Source organism: Thermobia domestica, chromosome 16 (assembly GCF_964235325.1).
Source record: "Thermobia domestica chromosome 16, izTheDome1.hap1.1, whole genome shotgun sequence".
Lineage (NCBI taxonomy): Eukaryota > Metazoa > Arthropoda > Insecta > Zygentoma > Lepismatidae > Thermobia > Thermobia domestica.
Genome location: NC_137469.1, coordinates 73,905,041 through 73,922,113, shown reverse-complemented (window position 1 = coordinate 73,922,113; position 17,073 = coordinate 73,905,041). Strand labels below are relative to the sequence as shown.

At 36.6% G+C, this 17,073-nt stretch overlaps 1 protein-coding gene across 1 annotated transcript in view; it reads left to right on the top strand.

Annotated features, from left to right (window-relative positions):
* LOC145673167 (uncharacterized) overlaps positions 1 to 17,073 on the top strand; it is a 342,278-nt gene that overhangs the window by 222,679 nt on the left and 102,526 nt on the right. The window contains exons 3-5 of the mRNA XM_081742611.1: positions 2,429 to 3,515; positions 6,765 to 6,898; positions 13,490 to 13,637. Coding sequence (XP_081598737.1) covers positions 2,429 to 3,515; positions 6,765 to 6,898; positions 13,490 to 13,637 — 1,369 coding nt within the window. The remainder of the gene's footprint in view (positions 1 to 2,428; positions 3,516 to 6,764; positions 6,899 to 13,489; positions 13,638 to 17,073) is intronic.

Sequence of the window (17,073 nt, the reverse complement as noted above, 5' to 3'; positions counted from 1 at the left end):
TTGTTGCAAAAGTACCTTAGAATTCTGAAACCTACATTTTTGGATAGGGCATATACTTGTTTCTAAGTGAATTCTTGACCCGACTACGATAGATCCCATAGTTTTGGAGCTATGTTTCTTTAAAGTTCTTTTTTTTTTTCATGTTTTCGGCAGCCTATAACTCCGAAAGGAACTATTTGTGCACCTAGGTTGGCCTATATTTTTTGTCTTAACTTTTTGTGACGAATCACCTCCCAAACGTTGTCGGTGCTGTTTTGAAACACCCTATATACAAATATTATATGTATGAAGCGTTCTGGGTATTAAAGTCGAACTTTGCAATGTTTTTTAAAGTAGTAATAATAATAATAACTGGTAGTGGAACATTTTGTTAAGTTCACCGTTATAAAGAAAGTTTAAAATTCATATTTCTCAAAACAAATCTTTATTAAGATCACCCTTTTTTTAAGGATCTATATAGAAGTTGATCATGAAACATCTATAAGTCTTCTTTCTATTCTTTCTTAATCTCAATTAAAGTTTTCAAATGATCAGGATTTTATTCCAGGCTTAACTCTATATTTCAAGGTTTAAAATGCAATTATTCATCTGTTTTTAGGATTATGAACGGGTGGCGGTGATTTTATTTTTCAGTGTTGGCAATCCTAACTGCAGTTGAAGTTTTTATATTCAGGTGCAGACCTAGATTCCAGTCACGTATATCACTGAGTGTTGTTATAAATAATTGTCTTGTAATATAGTAATTTTAATGTAAAAATTGATTAAAATTATGGATTATGATGAAATATGATAGATGAATCTCGTCCTCTGTAGGTTCTATAGAGAATCAATTATAAAAAATAAAAACTTTTTTCGTTTTCGTTACAGATCTTATTAATATTTCTTCATTTGATTACCTGTTCAGATAGACAATCTACCATTCACTTTTCATACACGTACAAATCGAGACTGCAATATACCAAAGGGAAGCAAAGAGAGATTACTGCAAAATAAGCATTTCACAACCCTGGTCTCTTGAAAAAATTTCACTCTGTGTTAAAACCGTAATAATGCTTTTTTTATGAGGAAACTACTAACAATGTCTTTTTATCAGCTTTACTGTTTGTTACGTGACAGCCACCACTCGCATATCCGTGAAGACAGAGTCACCCTCCAGGGTTGGATCCAGGATTTTCTGCGTGGGGTGCACCAATAACTACATTTGATTCTTTTTAAAAATGTCTTTAGGCATCTGTGGTGTGAGTGAGGAATTGCCCTGGAAATGCTAAGCGTCTGCTCTCAGTAAATCCTTTACTTTCTATGCGGGAGATATTCTATGCGGGTTACAAAATTCACAACTACATAAGCACGAAACGCTAACACAATCAACTATTCAAAAGTATGTTCAGATCGTGAACACGTCAGAGTTCAAAAGATGTGCAATTTCCATTAAAAATATCATTCAAGAAAGGAGGAAACCAACAATATACCTAACACCAGGCCGTAGGAGGGATGCGGTAAAAGTTAAGGGTCCGATCCAACCATATTGTAATTCATTTGCAAGCCTACCTTGAAAATTTTAGAAGGCCAGTAAAAATTTAGGTTGCCCTCCCTTCCCGTAGATAGCGGTTTGCCTAACACTAGAAAATGTATCTACTTTTAAATTTCCGTGTTTATATAACAGAAAAAGTAACTTTTTTAATGTAGATTTTTTACATAAAAGAAAAGTGAAAAAACTGGGCAAAAATGAAAATGGATTACGTCTCAGTTAAATCAAAATGGGGATCATCTGTATCACATGAATTATTGTTTTATTAAAATAGTATACATGTTGCTTATATTACAATTGAAAACTATCAGAAATGCACACACAGAGAGAGAAACCCCTCTTTTCCCCACCATTTAAAAAATTAAGAAAAAGTATAGAAAGAGAGAGCAATTTCTTTTTCTATCTATCTTTCATTGTTTTCCTTTCGTTCTTTTTCTTCTTCTAGGAGAAAACTAAACAGACATTTCCTTCTCATTTTTATCTTTTTTTTAAAGATAAAAGAAAGAGAAAAAGGGGAAACGAGAAAAGGAAAAAGAAAGAAGGAAAGAAAGAGATTTCTTTCTCTCTATGAAGAAGTAGAAAACAGAAAAGAAATGAAATCAAAAAGAAAGAAACAAATAAAAAGAAAAAGAAAGAAAGTTCCCCTTCTCCTCCCTTTTGGAAAAGAAAGAAAGACATGGGGAAGGGGGTAAAGGGTATGCTGAAACGATCAATGTAAAAACTCCAGAGATTTTAGGAAACATTTTGTCCCGTAAAAGAACTGAAAATTTTAACATGCAGATAAAATTGTGCCTTCTCCACCCTTGGTATTTTTAGAGTTAGTTTTGCGTTTACTGTGTAATAAATGTTTGGATTGAGTGTTCATAAACTTCTGTTGATAATAAATTTTCTACTTTTCAGAGAACTCAAGACTCGAACAGCGGACGTGGTGTCTGGGAGAAAAGGACTGAATGCAGGAGATAGAGTAGATGCTTCGTTTGTTGCTACGTTTGATGTGTTGAATGTTGTTCAAAACCCTAGTGATAACAAACGTAGAACGTGGCGGTCTGTAGGTAACGTCACAGGTCAACAAGTGAATCTGGATACCATAGTGTGGCCGGGTGGAGACATTGTGGGACCTTCTCCTGGAGGAAGAAGTGTCTTTCGAGTGGTGACTGCTTTGGCGAAACCCTTTGTGATGGAAGGTGAGATGGAAGACAGACAGTGCCTCAGGGGTCTTCACTGCCTCCGCGTCGCAACAGCAGACAAAGATAATTTGACTCTTATTTTCTCTGATTGGCAACAGCAGCTGGAGGAACAGGAGAGGAGAAACAAGCCTTATTATAGCAAAATATCCACTTGGTATAATGTTACTTGTTGTTACGGCCTAGCAATGGACCTTCTTGAAAATTTAGCTGAAGAATTGGACTTCGATTTCCATTTATATTTAGTGGCTGACGGTCAGTTTGGTGCTAAACGAGGAAATAAGTGGACAGGAATTATGGGTGATTTAAGTTCAGGAGCTGCTCACTTAGCATTCGCGCCTCTTAGTGTGACTTCGAGCAGGGCAGAATCTGTTGATTTTTCTGTGCCATATTTCTTTAGTGGAGTGTCCTATCTCGCTGCCCCTACGCAAAAGAATGAAGTGCCTCTGATGGCCTTTCTCCTGCCTTTTAGTCCTGAGTTATGGATTGCAATTTTCACTTCGTTGAACATCACAGCAATGGCTGTTGCGGTCTACGAGTGGTTAAGTCCCTTTGGCCTTAATCCATGGGGACGCCAACGAAGCAAAAACTTCAGCATAGCGTCTGCTTTATGGGTAATGTGGGGACTTTTGTGTGGTCACCTCGTAGCATTCAAAGCTCCTAAATCTTGGCCCAATAAATTTTTGATCAATGTTTGGGGGGGATTTTCCGTAATCTTTGTAGCCAGTTATACTGCTAATATAGCAGCTCTGATCGCAGGACTGTTTTTCCAGAATAGTGTTACAAGCTGCCAAGATAAAAACGTAAGTACAATTTTCTTTCTATTTTGTACTAGTTATATTGATATTCATCATATTTATTATAAGTAGAGGAGCTCCTGGTGGATAAGCAGTTAGCGTGCGCGCCTTTGGCGTGGAAGACTTGGGTTCGATTCCTATGTTAACTTGTAACTCCACATCTCATATAGCCTTGCTGCTGAAAGGGACACTAAACTCAAAATCAAATCAATCAATCAACTGTAAATAGTTTGAAGTAATAGGTGTTACCATTGGTGTTATTTATTTATTTATTTATTTATTTTTGAGATTTAAAAAGTATTTTGACATTCTAGTAAATATAGCACAGAGTTTAAGTTCATGATCTTTATTATATATCAGTATGGTTTGTTCTAAAAGGTTTTAATTAAATATAAGCAGCACCTATATTGAGAAAATGGCAAACATGAATTTATTTCACAGAAGATTAATTCAAAATTTTGATGTATCATATCAAATAGCCCTCTGTAAAAAATGATTAACCTATACTATTTTTTCAAATGAAAAACAAAATTAAAATCTTGCTAAATCTTAAAGTTTTTTTTTTTAACATTTCGGTTGTATGATTTAGTTAAGATTGTGGCACACAGTTTTTCAGAAAAATAGCACACAAATTCCCAGTAAAATTAGGATTTTTAATCTTCTTAAGAACTAGAGAAACAAACTGCACAATTCTTGAGGAGATATCTCGTTTATTTTCTTAAGATAAAAATTCGTGTATCAAAGTTTAAGTTTGATACGGTAAAATATGTTTCCAGTTATTTCACACTAAATGTTTAATTCACACAAGCGGTAATATTGGGTAATGATAGCACACAGATATCTCATGTGGTTTAACATAGACAGACAAATTAAGCAAGCATCAAACTAGATCAACTTTATATATTTAAGTGTATTTCTTTTTCAAATTTGATCTTTGCAATTATTTTCATGTAACATGGATAATAAACTCCAAATAATTCCTTTCTGAGTAAGTTGAGATGTATTTTTTTAAAAAAAAAACTACGAAATAAATCAGAGTGTCAAAATTTTCAATCACACTAAATATTTTATAGCAATGATGAAACACGGATTCAATATGCAAACGAAGTTTTAATATGCCTTGATGGAAATAATTCATACAATGTATTCGTATTAATTGAAATAGCTTAATAATTGAATAGTTGAAATAGAATTTGAAATTATAGAACACGTCTAGATATTACTGAAAATGCTGCCCTAGCATTAATCTGAAATACTGAAAAAATCGATCAATCAAATAATATATCAATTAGTAGAATATTTAGGTAAATCATATATACTGACCAGTCAAAACATTATGAGCATTTACCTAATATTTGATAATTTCATCTTTGGCTCTCAGGACAGCAACAATGCGGTTTGACATGGACCAATCAGATCTTGGTAAGGTGGCTGAAGACATGGTACATCACGTCCACACACACAAATCACTCAATTCCTGTACATTTCAGCGGAGGGTGGGGTAATGAGCTCGAATCTGTCATTCAATTACACTCCAAAAGTGTTCAGTTGGGTTAAGATTAGGAGAATTTGAGAACTGTTGCAGAAATTCAAATTCACAACTGTGCTCCTCGATCCACTGCAGCACAATGTTTGTCTTGTGACAAGGAGCGTTGCCCTGCTAAAAAATTGCCAGCTGGGTGTACATGATCAGGAATGACCTGAAGATAGTAGAAGCCGTCACGTTCCCTATATACACACTAGCGGATCCGTGAATGATCATATGAAAGTTTCCTAAACCATAATGAAACCACCACCAGCCTTTAGTCGTTCCACTCTGCGCGTCACGAGCACCTGTTCCCTGGAAGACGACGGATTCTGATCCCGCCATCGATGTGATAAAGGCAGTATCATAAGACATGCAACGTACGTAGTGCCATTGATCGACAGTCCTATGACGATGCCACATGTCCATTCCAGTTGTGATAGGCGATGACGTAGGTTAACATTGGTACACATGTCGAATGTCAGCTACGGATGCCAATATCTAATAGTGTACGGTGAACTGTGTATTACGAAACACTCGTTCTTGGTGCACTGTTAAAATCTGTTGTTAATTGTGCCATAATTTGCGCGCTATCCTATTTTACCAAACTCGACAGCTGTCACCTTTAATGAGGCGTGGCCGCTCCACTCTTTATGCTGTGATACTTGATTCACCGTTCTTTTCTGACCTTTGGAAGTCACTAACGACGGCAGTCAAATCGCGCTGTTTCTGAAGTGCTCGTTCCTACCCGTCTGGCCCCTTTCAAACTATAATATATTTCTGGTCTTCCTCATTCTACACACAAGCATCACAGTGACTGATCGAGTGAGATCCCCGTCAGCGTCTGGTGGGCGGTTCTGCTGGGCCTTGCGACTTTTATCTCAACCCAAAGACTTCGTTCAAAAAGTCATAATGTTTTGGCTGGAAAGCGACTGAGCGTATATCAAACAATATTTTAATACCAAATTAAACAGTTTGTATCTGTCTTAAGTATGATGTACTAATAAAACTACATTCGTCCTTCATATTTTTTTTAACGCACATATTTATTGCCAAGTTACACACTGGTAATTTACTAACTTTATATGTTTGATTTACAACATAGATAATTAACCGCTTCTCACATTTGTTCTTGAAATTAACGTTTAATAGCAGGTTTCTTCTGTATATTTTTGTCCTCATAAATAGCAATTAAATAGCAGAAATTTGACTAAGTCGAAACGTCAAATTTGATGGCCCGTAACTCGTCCATAATACCATAATATGTCATACCATAATATTTCATAGATGTGCTAATCTGATCAGTGTTACCAACATGAGAAGTTTGATCAAAAGGTCAGATGAGTTTCATTTATATATAGTATATTTTTTATTGTTTTTAAAAATAAAAATCAAATTAAGGATAATCATAGGCTTGATTTGGCTTTTAATTATATTAAGGTATTTTATTATAATCAGGAATGAAGGCTACGTATAATGAAACTTTTAGTAACGAAACATGCCATGTAAACAAATAACGTATAATAATACAACAATGACAGGTAGTATTATAATTTTGTATCTTTATTTCATCAGATGTATAACGTTGCTGGTATTAGGGTGCCATTTAATTGTTGTAAAACCAATACTTTTACGTCTCCCAGTAACCACCAAGTCATAGAGCAGTCGTTGTGAGACGAACCAGAGAAAATGAATTGTAGTAATACTATTAGTACATTATTGTGTTCCAGTTGCTCAGCCAAAGAGTTGCTGCTCCAAAGTCGTCCGCATCGGATTTCTATGTGCAACGAGCGAACCCACATCTCTGGCAACACATGCAGAAATACGCTATCAGCGACATTGAGGAGGGAATTCTAAGACTCAGGTAAGACGGAATACAAATCTCACTGCGTCAATAACTACCACATTGTTTTCCATTAATTTACAGTATATTGGTTTAACGTACTTCAAACGATGGGAGTTTGAAAAGAACAGTGTCGTGCCGCGGGCGTACCGTGCTAGGGAGGCAACGGCCCCGGGCGCCGAAGTAAGGGGGCGCAAACTTCAGGATGTTAATATATATATATATATATATATATATATATATATATATATATATATATATATATATATATATATATATATATATATATATAAAATGGAAGAGAAAAGTATAAAAAGTGCTCAAAATTAAGGAAAAGCAGGGTTAATTTTTGATTTTTTAAAGTCTTAGCGCCAACCATGGTGAAGCTTTGCGTCTGGTCTGTCAACCTCACTCGTATACCGTCGCCCCGGGCGCTGATTTTCCACGGCACGGCACTGGAGTAGAAACTAAAGGAAAGTGTGCTCGGAACTATCATTTCAAGAGACTAAGAAGACTTATTCTTGTTTGAACTAATTTTATTAGGTGTTGTAATGCGTCTTCCAAACCAACTAGATCTGCGACCTATAAGATAACAGGAGCAGTATAGAAGAACTTGGCGCATGTCATATGCGAATGTTTGTATATGAAATGTGGATAGAATGTGAAACTTCTATGACACGTCGGGGGAGTCGGGGTAGGTCAGTGATGAGAGCGCTAATCTTTGGTGTGTGTACTTCCTCGTTTGATCGCACTTCATACCAAGGAAATTTGTGGTCTACAAACATGTTGTGCGCGCTGCTTGTTATCAGAATTATCCCGATTTCTTCCACTTTCTTCATTTCATCATATCATTCATTATCATCATTACCCTTAGCTTCGGACGGAGTATAACGGCAGGACATAAATTAAGAAAAGTTTCTACGCATATAATTATATTCGGGTTTTATGATACATGAGGCACATCACCCTCAATAGAATAAAGCCAACTTTCTTTTCTTAAATAAAAACCATATTCTTCACTTGTGTGAAGCATAGTTAACATAGCAAACATTGCAGTAACTATGTTCTGAAGATAACTTTCAAAATACGTAGTGCTAGTAGTTCTTCTATTTAGCAGATCAATAGCGAAAAGATTTTGCTTCATTCGCCAATCGCATAAGAAAATGTAATACTCTGTGAATTGCACACTCTGAACATCCAGTTGGGTAAGAATTTTCAAGCCAGCGTTTAGTGAGGAGAAAATGTCTCCGAGAATGTGCAAAGTCGACTTCCGATTATAGAAATGTTGGACCTGTAATATGGTCTAAGGAGTTCTCTTTCACTTTATTTCCAACAACAGCCTGCCAAAGACGCTTCTGCTCCGAATTATCCCTTGCCAATCATGAAAGATTACGGCGGCTCTGTGGTGCTATGGTGTCACTAGTATTATGATTAAGCTCATAGGAAGCATTATTGTCAGTGATTGTGTGGATATTTTAGGTAACCCTGCTCCTTTCTATGGTTCAGATTTTGTTTCTGGTAACTGACACTACTTCCGAAGATAACAATGTTCCAATTCACACTGCTGGTATTGTTGGGACGTTATTTCATGAACGTTGGGTTTGACCCAATTCTCAGACCTCAACACTATTGAACACTTGTGGTCAGTTCTGGAGCTCACCTTTCAGACTCAGGAACATATACGTATTCTACTCCATCTTCGCTCACAAACTATTTTTCATTGCATGAGAAACGATACGAGAGGTAACTAGTAAGGTTACAAAGCCTGCAGTGAAACGTCCAAAGCCGGACTTAGATTTAATGCAGCCCTAAGCTATTGAAGGTAATTATGCCTCTTATATGTCCAGCTGTATTTTGTCAACTCACATTTTAGGCAGCAGGCTAACAGGAGGGGCCCCAAGAAACCACTGAGGCTGTATAGTTGTATGTAGATTTAATTTTATTTATTTTTATTTTAGTTTTAAAATGTACATCCAATTTTTGTTTCTTTAAAATTTGGGGGCCCCAAGAAAGAATGGGGCCCTAAACTACAGTTTGTTTAGCTTATACGTAAATCCAGCACAGGAAACGTGTATATATATTATTTCATACATCCAATAAAGCCAAGAGATAGTATATACATTCGGTTATTTTTCGACATAGTTTCCATATCGGTAACTATGGATAGGGAGGAACTCGAGGTCCCTTATTGCCTCGTGGGACGAGTTTGAAGATTCCCTCCTGGTAAAAATCCTGTCCTTGCGTGTTCAGCCGCGTTGTCACTTTCCAGTACTGCAGAATATCGCGCACAATGCGAGGAACGCTTCCGAACGACATTCCCTCTACCATCAGATGCCGTAACGTGATCTTCCTGTTCTCCCGAATCAGGTCCCCCACGCGAGTTGTGTACAAATCTGTTTCCGTGCTAGGTCGGCCACTGCGCTCCTCCTCGATGACGCTTTCTCTACCAGCCGCAAACTTTCGACACCATTCTGCAATATGCTGACGAGACATTACGGTCTCTCCGTAAAACTGTACAAGCTGCCGGTGAACTTCAGCCGCGGTTACATGTTTCGCCCACAAAAAATCGAGTAACTGAGCTGACATTTTCGCGAGACCAGTTTTCCAAACGCGTCGCCATTGGTGTTTATCTGCAACTAGCGCCGTAGTTGAGGGGTGGCTGAAACTCTGTACAGACGCCAACTCTATGTATTAAAATTACCACACAGTCTTCATTCCTCTATGACAGACGAAACTCCAGAAATATCGGCTTTGTAATCTTAGTTCCTGATCTTTCCTCGTACAATAGTCACCTGAAACCATTCATTACTTATGTGCTTCCACTCCAGGACGCCTCACAGCTCTTCTTCAGGCTAACGGTTTCCCCACACCTTGCTAATCAAGTAGGCTAAGTGGCATTTTCTTCAAGTATTTACATTATTTTAATAACCATTCAGCTGGAATTATTAAAACGCTGTCGTGTCTTAGAAAAAAGTGAGTTCAACATGTTAATATAACAAAGCTAGACGGTTTACAGTAGCCATGTATGTATTTAAAAAAGATACCTTTAAACAATACGTAATATGCAGTTGAAATGTTCTGCTGGTTTCATTTTCTTGTTTTGCAATGGACGCTAAGATATGTTGGGAAATTTCAACGTTAGTATCTTAAAGTAGTTTACCTTTGAATTAAAGCTATGCTTCTCTTCACTCTGTTAGTTAGTTTAGCAAACAGATATTCCAAATCCCTGTAAAATGATAAAGTCGACACATGAATGTACAACTACAAATACCACCCGAGATTATATTTCGTGTTTAACGGTGACAAGATTTCCTTCGCAAAGCTATTGAGCCAACCAAGGCGAGGATCCTCTTTAAGTTGTTGTGTTTCATTGTACCCTATTAACTGTGCTACTTTACATTGGGTTTTCTCGACCAGCGAGTCTGCTCTGGGACTGGTCAACAATTTCATGAAAATAAGCTTCACTCTTCGCATGTATGTGTGTGTGTTCCATGTGTGCTCACCACACAAAAGGATTCCTCCTTAGGTAGTATTTCACTCTGGCTTAATCTGTGCCATGTATTCCCGTATCACTCATCAAGAAAGCGGGAGTTAAAAAGAGATAATGCGAACGGGGAGTGGCAGAGTTCTAACAACCAAGAGGTTTAATACTATTTCTGTTGTGCGTGTAGTGTGTGTAACAGGATACTATACTACTTCTAGATCTCTGAGGAGCATAGTTCCTGCTCTCGACCTGAAACAACTTTCAGCCGATTGGAATGAGACGAGATAAGGAACTAAATGGCAATCCTTGAGCATTAAAACCGTTTTGTGTACTGAGTGATTTTCTGCCAGCAACGAACGAAAAAGCTCATTATGATTCTTGTTTAGTTACAGTACGTGATGATAATGTTTTAACAAAACATAAAACACACATTTTTAGTATATATATATATATATATATATATATATATATATATATATATATATATATATATATATATATATATATATATATAATATATGCACCCTTTAATGGATGGTAAAAAAAAGAAAGCAGCGTTCTCAAACTTGAAATGAAAAACGAAATGAAATCTTTGAGTTTTACGTCCCACGGTTATGCCGGCTAGGCTAAAGGAGACGGTGACGATGAGAAATGAATAAAATGGTGGAATGAAGAAAGTGGGAGGAAAAGGGGAGAACCCCGAGGAAACCCACGCACAGGGTGTTTGTCCACCACAAAATTCCCTTGGCGAGAGCTGAGATTGAACCCGGGATCCCATGCACCAGAGGTGAACGCTCTACCACTGAGCCACCGCTGCCCGTTTTCAAACTTGAAATATCAGTTTAAAATACTTTTACGTTCCAGGAGCTTCAATTCAGATTTTGCTATTGGAGGGAGAAGGTGGAAAGACTGTCATCCGAAATAAGTTTCATATCTTCTATTAGTATACAATTTATTTAAAAAAAAAAAAAACATGTGTTTGTCAAACTCGGAGGTGGAGAAATTGTACCCCTAAATGACGTCCCTGTTACGTTCTTAAAATTATAACCGAACGACTTCCGTTTTGATTCATTGTCTTATGATATATGTTTATTTTACAGTCATGTCAGTAACGACATCTGTTAAGAAGAAATCCTAATAAATAATGCTATCTTATTTCGATACAGCTTCGTAAAATATCTGCAGATAGTATCTGTTAAAATGCTTACAATTCTTCGACGGAATTGGGTATATATTCGATTCCCAAACTTATTTACCTGATGCCCCACTTCGTACACCTTGAACACTTCACGTCCCTTTCCTCCTGATCGCTAGTCATATGTACTTAATACTATATCAAGTCTTTCACATGATAATTCATCATTAGAAGTATAATTCAATATACAACGATATAGAACCGGAACGCTAACTATAATGATAGTGACAAGGTAGGAAGTACATAACAATACTGCACAGAATACTACTTTATATTTTTACGTTGTAAAGTACTACGAGTTCCTGTTCTTGAGTAATCTTTATTAATCAGGAGCTGACTGTCCAAATATTCAGCTTTAGGTTGGCCCTACTAAACCACAGAGACCAAACGTGTTAATAAATGTACTAAAGCACGTTCTCAAGAAAGAAATTCGTTAATAACGTTTTTGTTCAAGAGATTTATCAACAAGTTAATAACCTATCTTGTTCTTCTGATCCAAACAATATGTTATAATATGCTGTACATAGAGGACGTTATCGTAGTTTCGGTTCTGTTCCTTTAGTATAGGAGTACAGAGGCGCATAACGGAGAAAAATGCATAATCCAGTCTGCATGTAAATGTTGTTTTTACCAGATTACGTGCGTTACCACATTAAGTAATGTTGTTTCATGTTTCATCCGTAGTACGATCTACACCACTGTCCAGCGAAAATTTTGTATTGTGGGACCACCACTTCAAATCTAGAATTAACGCCATACCCATTCCGACGGTGTTAACTTACGTATATAATGTTGTTACCACCTTCCTACGACTGTCCCCTCCTGGTTCTTTCTAAATCTGTGACTGCCTACCTTATGAGAGTAATAAGACATCATATCATTCTGTGAGAAGGAAAGAAAGGAAAGATGTTTTTAACACGAAATCCAGACGCCGAAGCCCAGACTTGGCATGGTGTTCCCACCTGCTTTACTTTTATACATGAAATTACATTACTTAGGAAGCGCACCCGCGTAAATACGATGTATCTACACGGAAATCCTAGTCCTTTTTTTTGATCAGTGCAGGTACAAACAGATCAGATTAGAATAACGTAAGAGTCGTTTGTTCATCCGCATTGGCTCACGCAAAAGAAATGTCACCACTTATAAATCGACAACAAATTTCATTGAAACGTGAAGTTACCTTAGAGTCAGTCAGTGCTGGCACTTTTTTATACTTAGTTTTTCTCTACCAGTCCTTACTCCAGACAATGTCTTGTATGTATATTTTCTCCATTAATTTCCCTTTTTCGTAATTCGTACATGTCCCACTCTTTTATGAATTTATATCCATATGTAAAGGAACCACTTGGCATAACAGCCCTTTTTTGTGCGCCTGAGTAGCTCCAACACTATCTGTTGAGCGACCGGCTGAATTACATCCAGACTAGGGAAGGGACGAATACACGGTCAGCGCAGGCGTATCAGGAACTTTCTAGACCTAGTAACCGTCACGTCTTTTATTCACGTGTCTCCCCAGTTTGCCTCACGACGTTGGGTGGACGCCGAAATTTGGGAGGCACTGTCCGAGAATTGAACCCGGGACAAGGCGGATGCGAGTCTAACGCTCTGACCACTATAGTACGACGTTCTCGTTATTCATATCCATGCATTTTTTTTATCATTGGTAAGTAATGATTATATTTTGCGAAGATGACATATTTTTAAAAAAGTTATTACAGTAATTACTTATGCCGCTTACAATAATTTCTTCTTAAGAAATTTGTCCTTCAGTAACGATAGTCAGTTTTATTGGTATTTTTTTATTCTGGTGCTCTGCGTGTTAACTTAAATCATTATTTTTTGTATTAGCACTTTATACACAAAAAAAAAAACTAGCATACAATTTTATCGTAAAATAAATTAAGTAATTAAATTAATTATTCTTTTGTAGGGAAGGAACCCTTGACATTCTAATAGCTGATACGCCTATCTTAGATTACTATCGGGCTACTGATCAGGGGTGCAAACTGCAGAAGATATGCGAAGATATTCACGAGGATGCCTATTCGGTAGGCATGGCAAAAGGATTCCCCTTGAAGGTAAGAAGTTTTGCCACTATTATTGTAGCATCTGATCTCTATTTGAACAAGATTTTTTTTTTACATGCTTTACTTTAACTTACAATGGTTCAACCATGTCCTTACATCTGGCAATGTTAACTCATTTCCTGATGACGTCATACAGTGATGAAATTTTGCAAGCCTACGTTAGTCCGGTGACAACACATTATATTCCATTGTTACTTAACGAACTTAAAACGTTCGATACGGAATGCCCTATGTTTGTTTGTGTGTGTGTGTGTGTGTGTTATTTGCTAATTTTTCAATTTTTTGCCCTCCATTGGAAACAGCATCAAAAAGTATCTGAGAAAGTGATGGAATTTTTCGCGTCACTCTTAGCGTTCCTGAGATACTGGCCAAAAAATTCCGATTTCTGGGGATTTAAGGAGCCATATCTCGGAAACCGAGAGATCATATTGATGTTGATCAATACCTAAGAGGATGATGAACATTTTGATACCAAATAGTAATCGGTGGCCACTGGCCACGTGGTGACCATTCCCTAGATATTGATCAAAATGTTCGGATTTAGCGAGATTTAAGGAGTCATAGGGAGATTTAAGGAACCATAAGTCATAGAGAGATGATATTTTGCGAATTTTTCAATTTTGAGCATGTATCTTCGTAAAATAACATATCGTAGAACGTTTACACAGAACTCTTAAACAAAACATGTGGAATACTCAAGGAAATTATAAATGGATGGATATATTACAAGAATTGTTTAATGAGTATAATCATAAAGTACATAGAACAGTTGGTATAAAACCTGTAGAAGTTAATAAGAAAAATAATTATTGCTAAGTTTGGTCTGGCAATGCTTTTGGAGCATTCTCAACTGGTTTTAATTTAGATCTTGTTTGATTTTAAACTTCGATATCAATATTATCATATGCAACCAGCATTACTCTTGAGTAAAGCTGAATTATCTAGTACACAGGGTTAACATTCATAAGTTCTAACAAAAAATGAGATTTTCACGATTTTTCATAAGGAAAACATGCTTTCTTTAAAAAATAATAAACAAAATGAACAAATTATACTGAAACGTAAGAAGAATTAAGAAAATAATGTTAAAACATCTATTTACGCATGACTAAAAAGAAAATCATGTGAACGCTCCTAATTACAATTACTTGATTTACACGGTAATTGAAGAATTTATAAATTAATTGCATATGAGAGCGCTCTCCATGTTTTTCTTTGTAATCATGTATAAATAAAACTTTTAGAAAGTAATTTTCTTACAACTATTTTTTTCCATTAAATACAATTTGTTTGTCATTTAAAAGAAAAGTAAACATGTTTTAATTTATGATAATTTTCTTACAAATTGGCTTTGCAGCCACTCACCCCCTGTTGCAAAACGAAATCTGTAGATTTTACGTCCCACGCTTATGCCGGTTAGGCTAAAGGAGACGGTGATGATAAGAGATGAGTGAAATGAAGAAAGTTGGAGGAAACGGGAGCACCCCGAGAAAGCCCACGAGCACGGTGTTTGTCCACTACAAAGTCCACACGGCGCGAGCTGGGATCGAACCAGGAACCCCAAACACCGGAGGTGAACACTCTACCACTGAGCCACCACGCCCCCAGTGTTGCAAAACGAACATTTGGTTTTGGGATCTGCAGTGATGTTTTACTTTGAAGTCATTCTTTAAATTCTGACATTAAGTACAAATATTGCAGAAAAATTTTACAATTGTATGATCATATATTCAATATATATATTGAAGTATCTGCAAAATAACAGTGATGTGACTGTGAAATGACTGTGTAAACTCTTAACTTAATTAGCCAAAGGACAGAACTATGAACATTTAAAATCCAACGGAACAAAACTTTTATTAATGTTGTACATTGCCAGACAGTTTGTATAATCATGCATTTGTTAATTCTCGCTTTTGAAATTGTTAATAAACGCGACTAGTTTCCTTCTTGCCTTTCCGCGTTCCTTTCCGCCTAGCTTCACATATCCTTGTTTAGTAAACATTAAACTCATCGTTTTTTGATTAAATAAAACCACAGAGGACACATCAACAGGGGGTATTAGCCACAAGGTTTAAAAAAAGTGCAGGATCGTCGTGAAGGGCACGTCGCTCCATTGGAGAACAACCAACTCCATGTCTTGGAAGTACCATTCTGTCGGTTCATCGCCGCAGATTCAATAAAGTCCTATATCTAACTAGTGGAATGAAGGTGTAAAAAAACATAATTTAAAAACGTATCGTAACGAAAAAACCCAACGCCCCTGGCAGTCCATCAGGATTAAGACCCAGTTGTTGGCTGATTCCAGTACATCCAGACTCCTCCAGGGAAAACTATTCATCATCCAGATAACGAAGATGACACCAGTCACATCGGAATGTTAGGCTAGTGCTCATCGTTTTTCTCTTATTCATAACCTATCATTCTTTCTCATCTTTTCCCTAACTAGTCATTTTCAAAATTAAAACATTTGAATTTTATTTAAATTCAACCATAATTTTGCAGTTAAGTACCATGTTGTGCATTAGTTTCATCCCCAATTGTTACATTATTCTATGAGTATTTTAAAAATTATTCTGAGCTACGACTGATGGCACAGCAGCGGCACATGATGGAGATGCTGTGAGGCTTACGCTGTTGTAACGATCCCAAATTTCCAAATATTTTGCATGTGTCGACTGGCACATGATGGTAGATGCTCTAAGATCCCAAAATCTCCTTTTTTCTTTAAAGAAAAGTACAGCTCATAGTTTTGATAGATAAGTCAGGCTTATTAGGTCTTATGTGTAGCTACTGAGAAGCATTGCCCTATTATGGTAAAATATCATAACAATACTCCCAGTAATTAGCAACAGTTTCGTTGAAATATTTTCCTACATAGCAAGAAACTACAAATGAAAAAATAATAATGAAAAAAGAACTTTCACGGAACATAGGAGATAAAGCTTCTACAATACTAAATTTGACTGTCCCCTGTTGACGAAGATTAGAAGTATCTAAAGAAGCGACCGGCAAATCATGTATATGAATATTGCGTAAAAGCAATAATGCCAATTAAATGATCACTGACGTTATAATTTGTGTGGATAACGCAATAGGAATGCGATGTTGCTTGAGAGTAACACTGGCAAATAAAGCAAAATTGAGCAAACACTCAAAAGGCGTTTAGTCAAAAAAAAAGGGCTAATAACAGAATTACAAAGTAGAGAACAAAATTCAATCAACACAAACTAACATCGTATTCTTACATCATACACATAAAAGTGGAGATGTGCGGCGCAACTTATGCCAGGGATCGGCTTCCTTTCCCGCGCGATCTGCTCATCTGATGCAATCCTTCAGACTCATGGCAGACAACAATTTTAAAGAAAAAAACAAAAACATGCATTTATCACTGGATATATGAAAGTTTTTAATTTTTCAGATA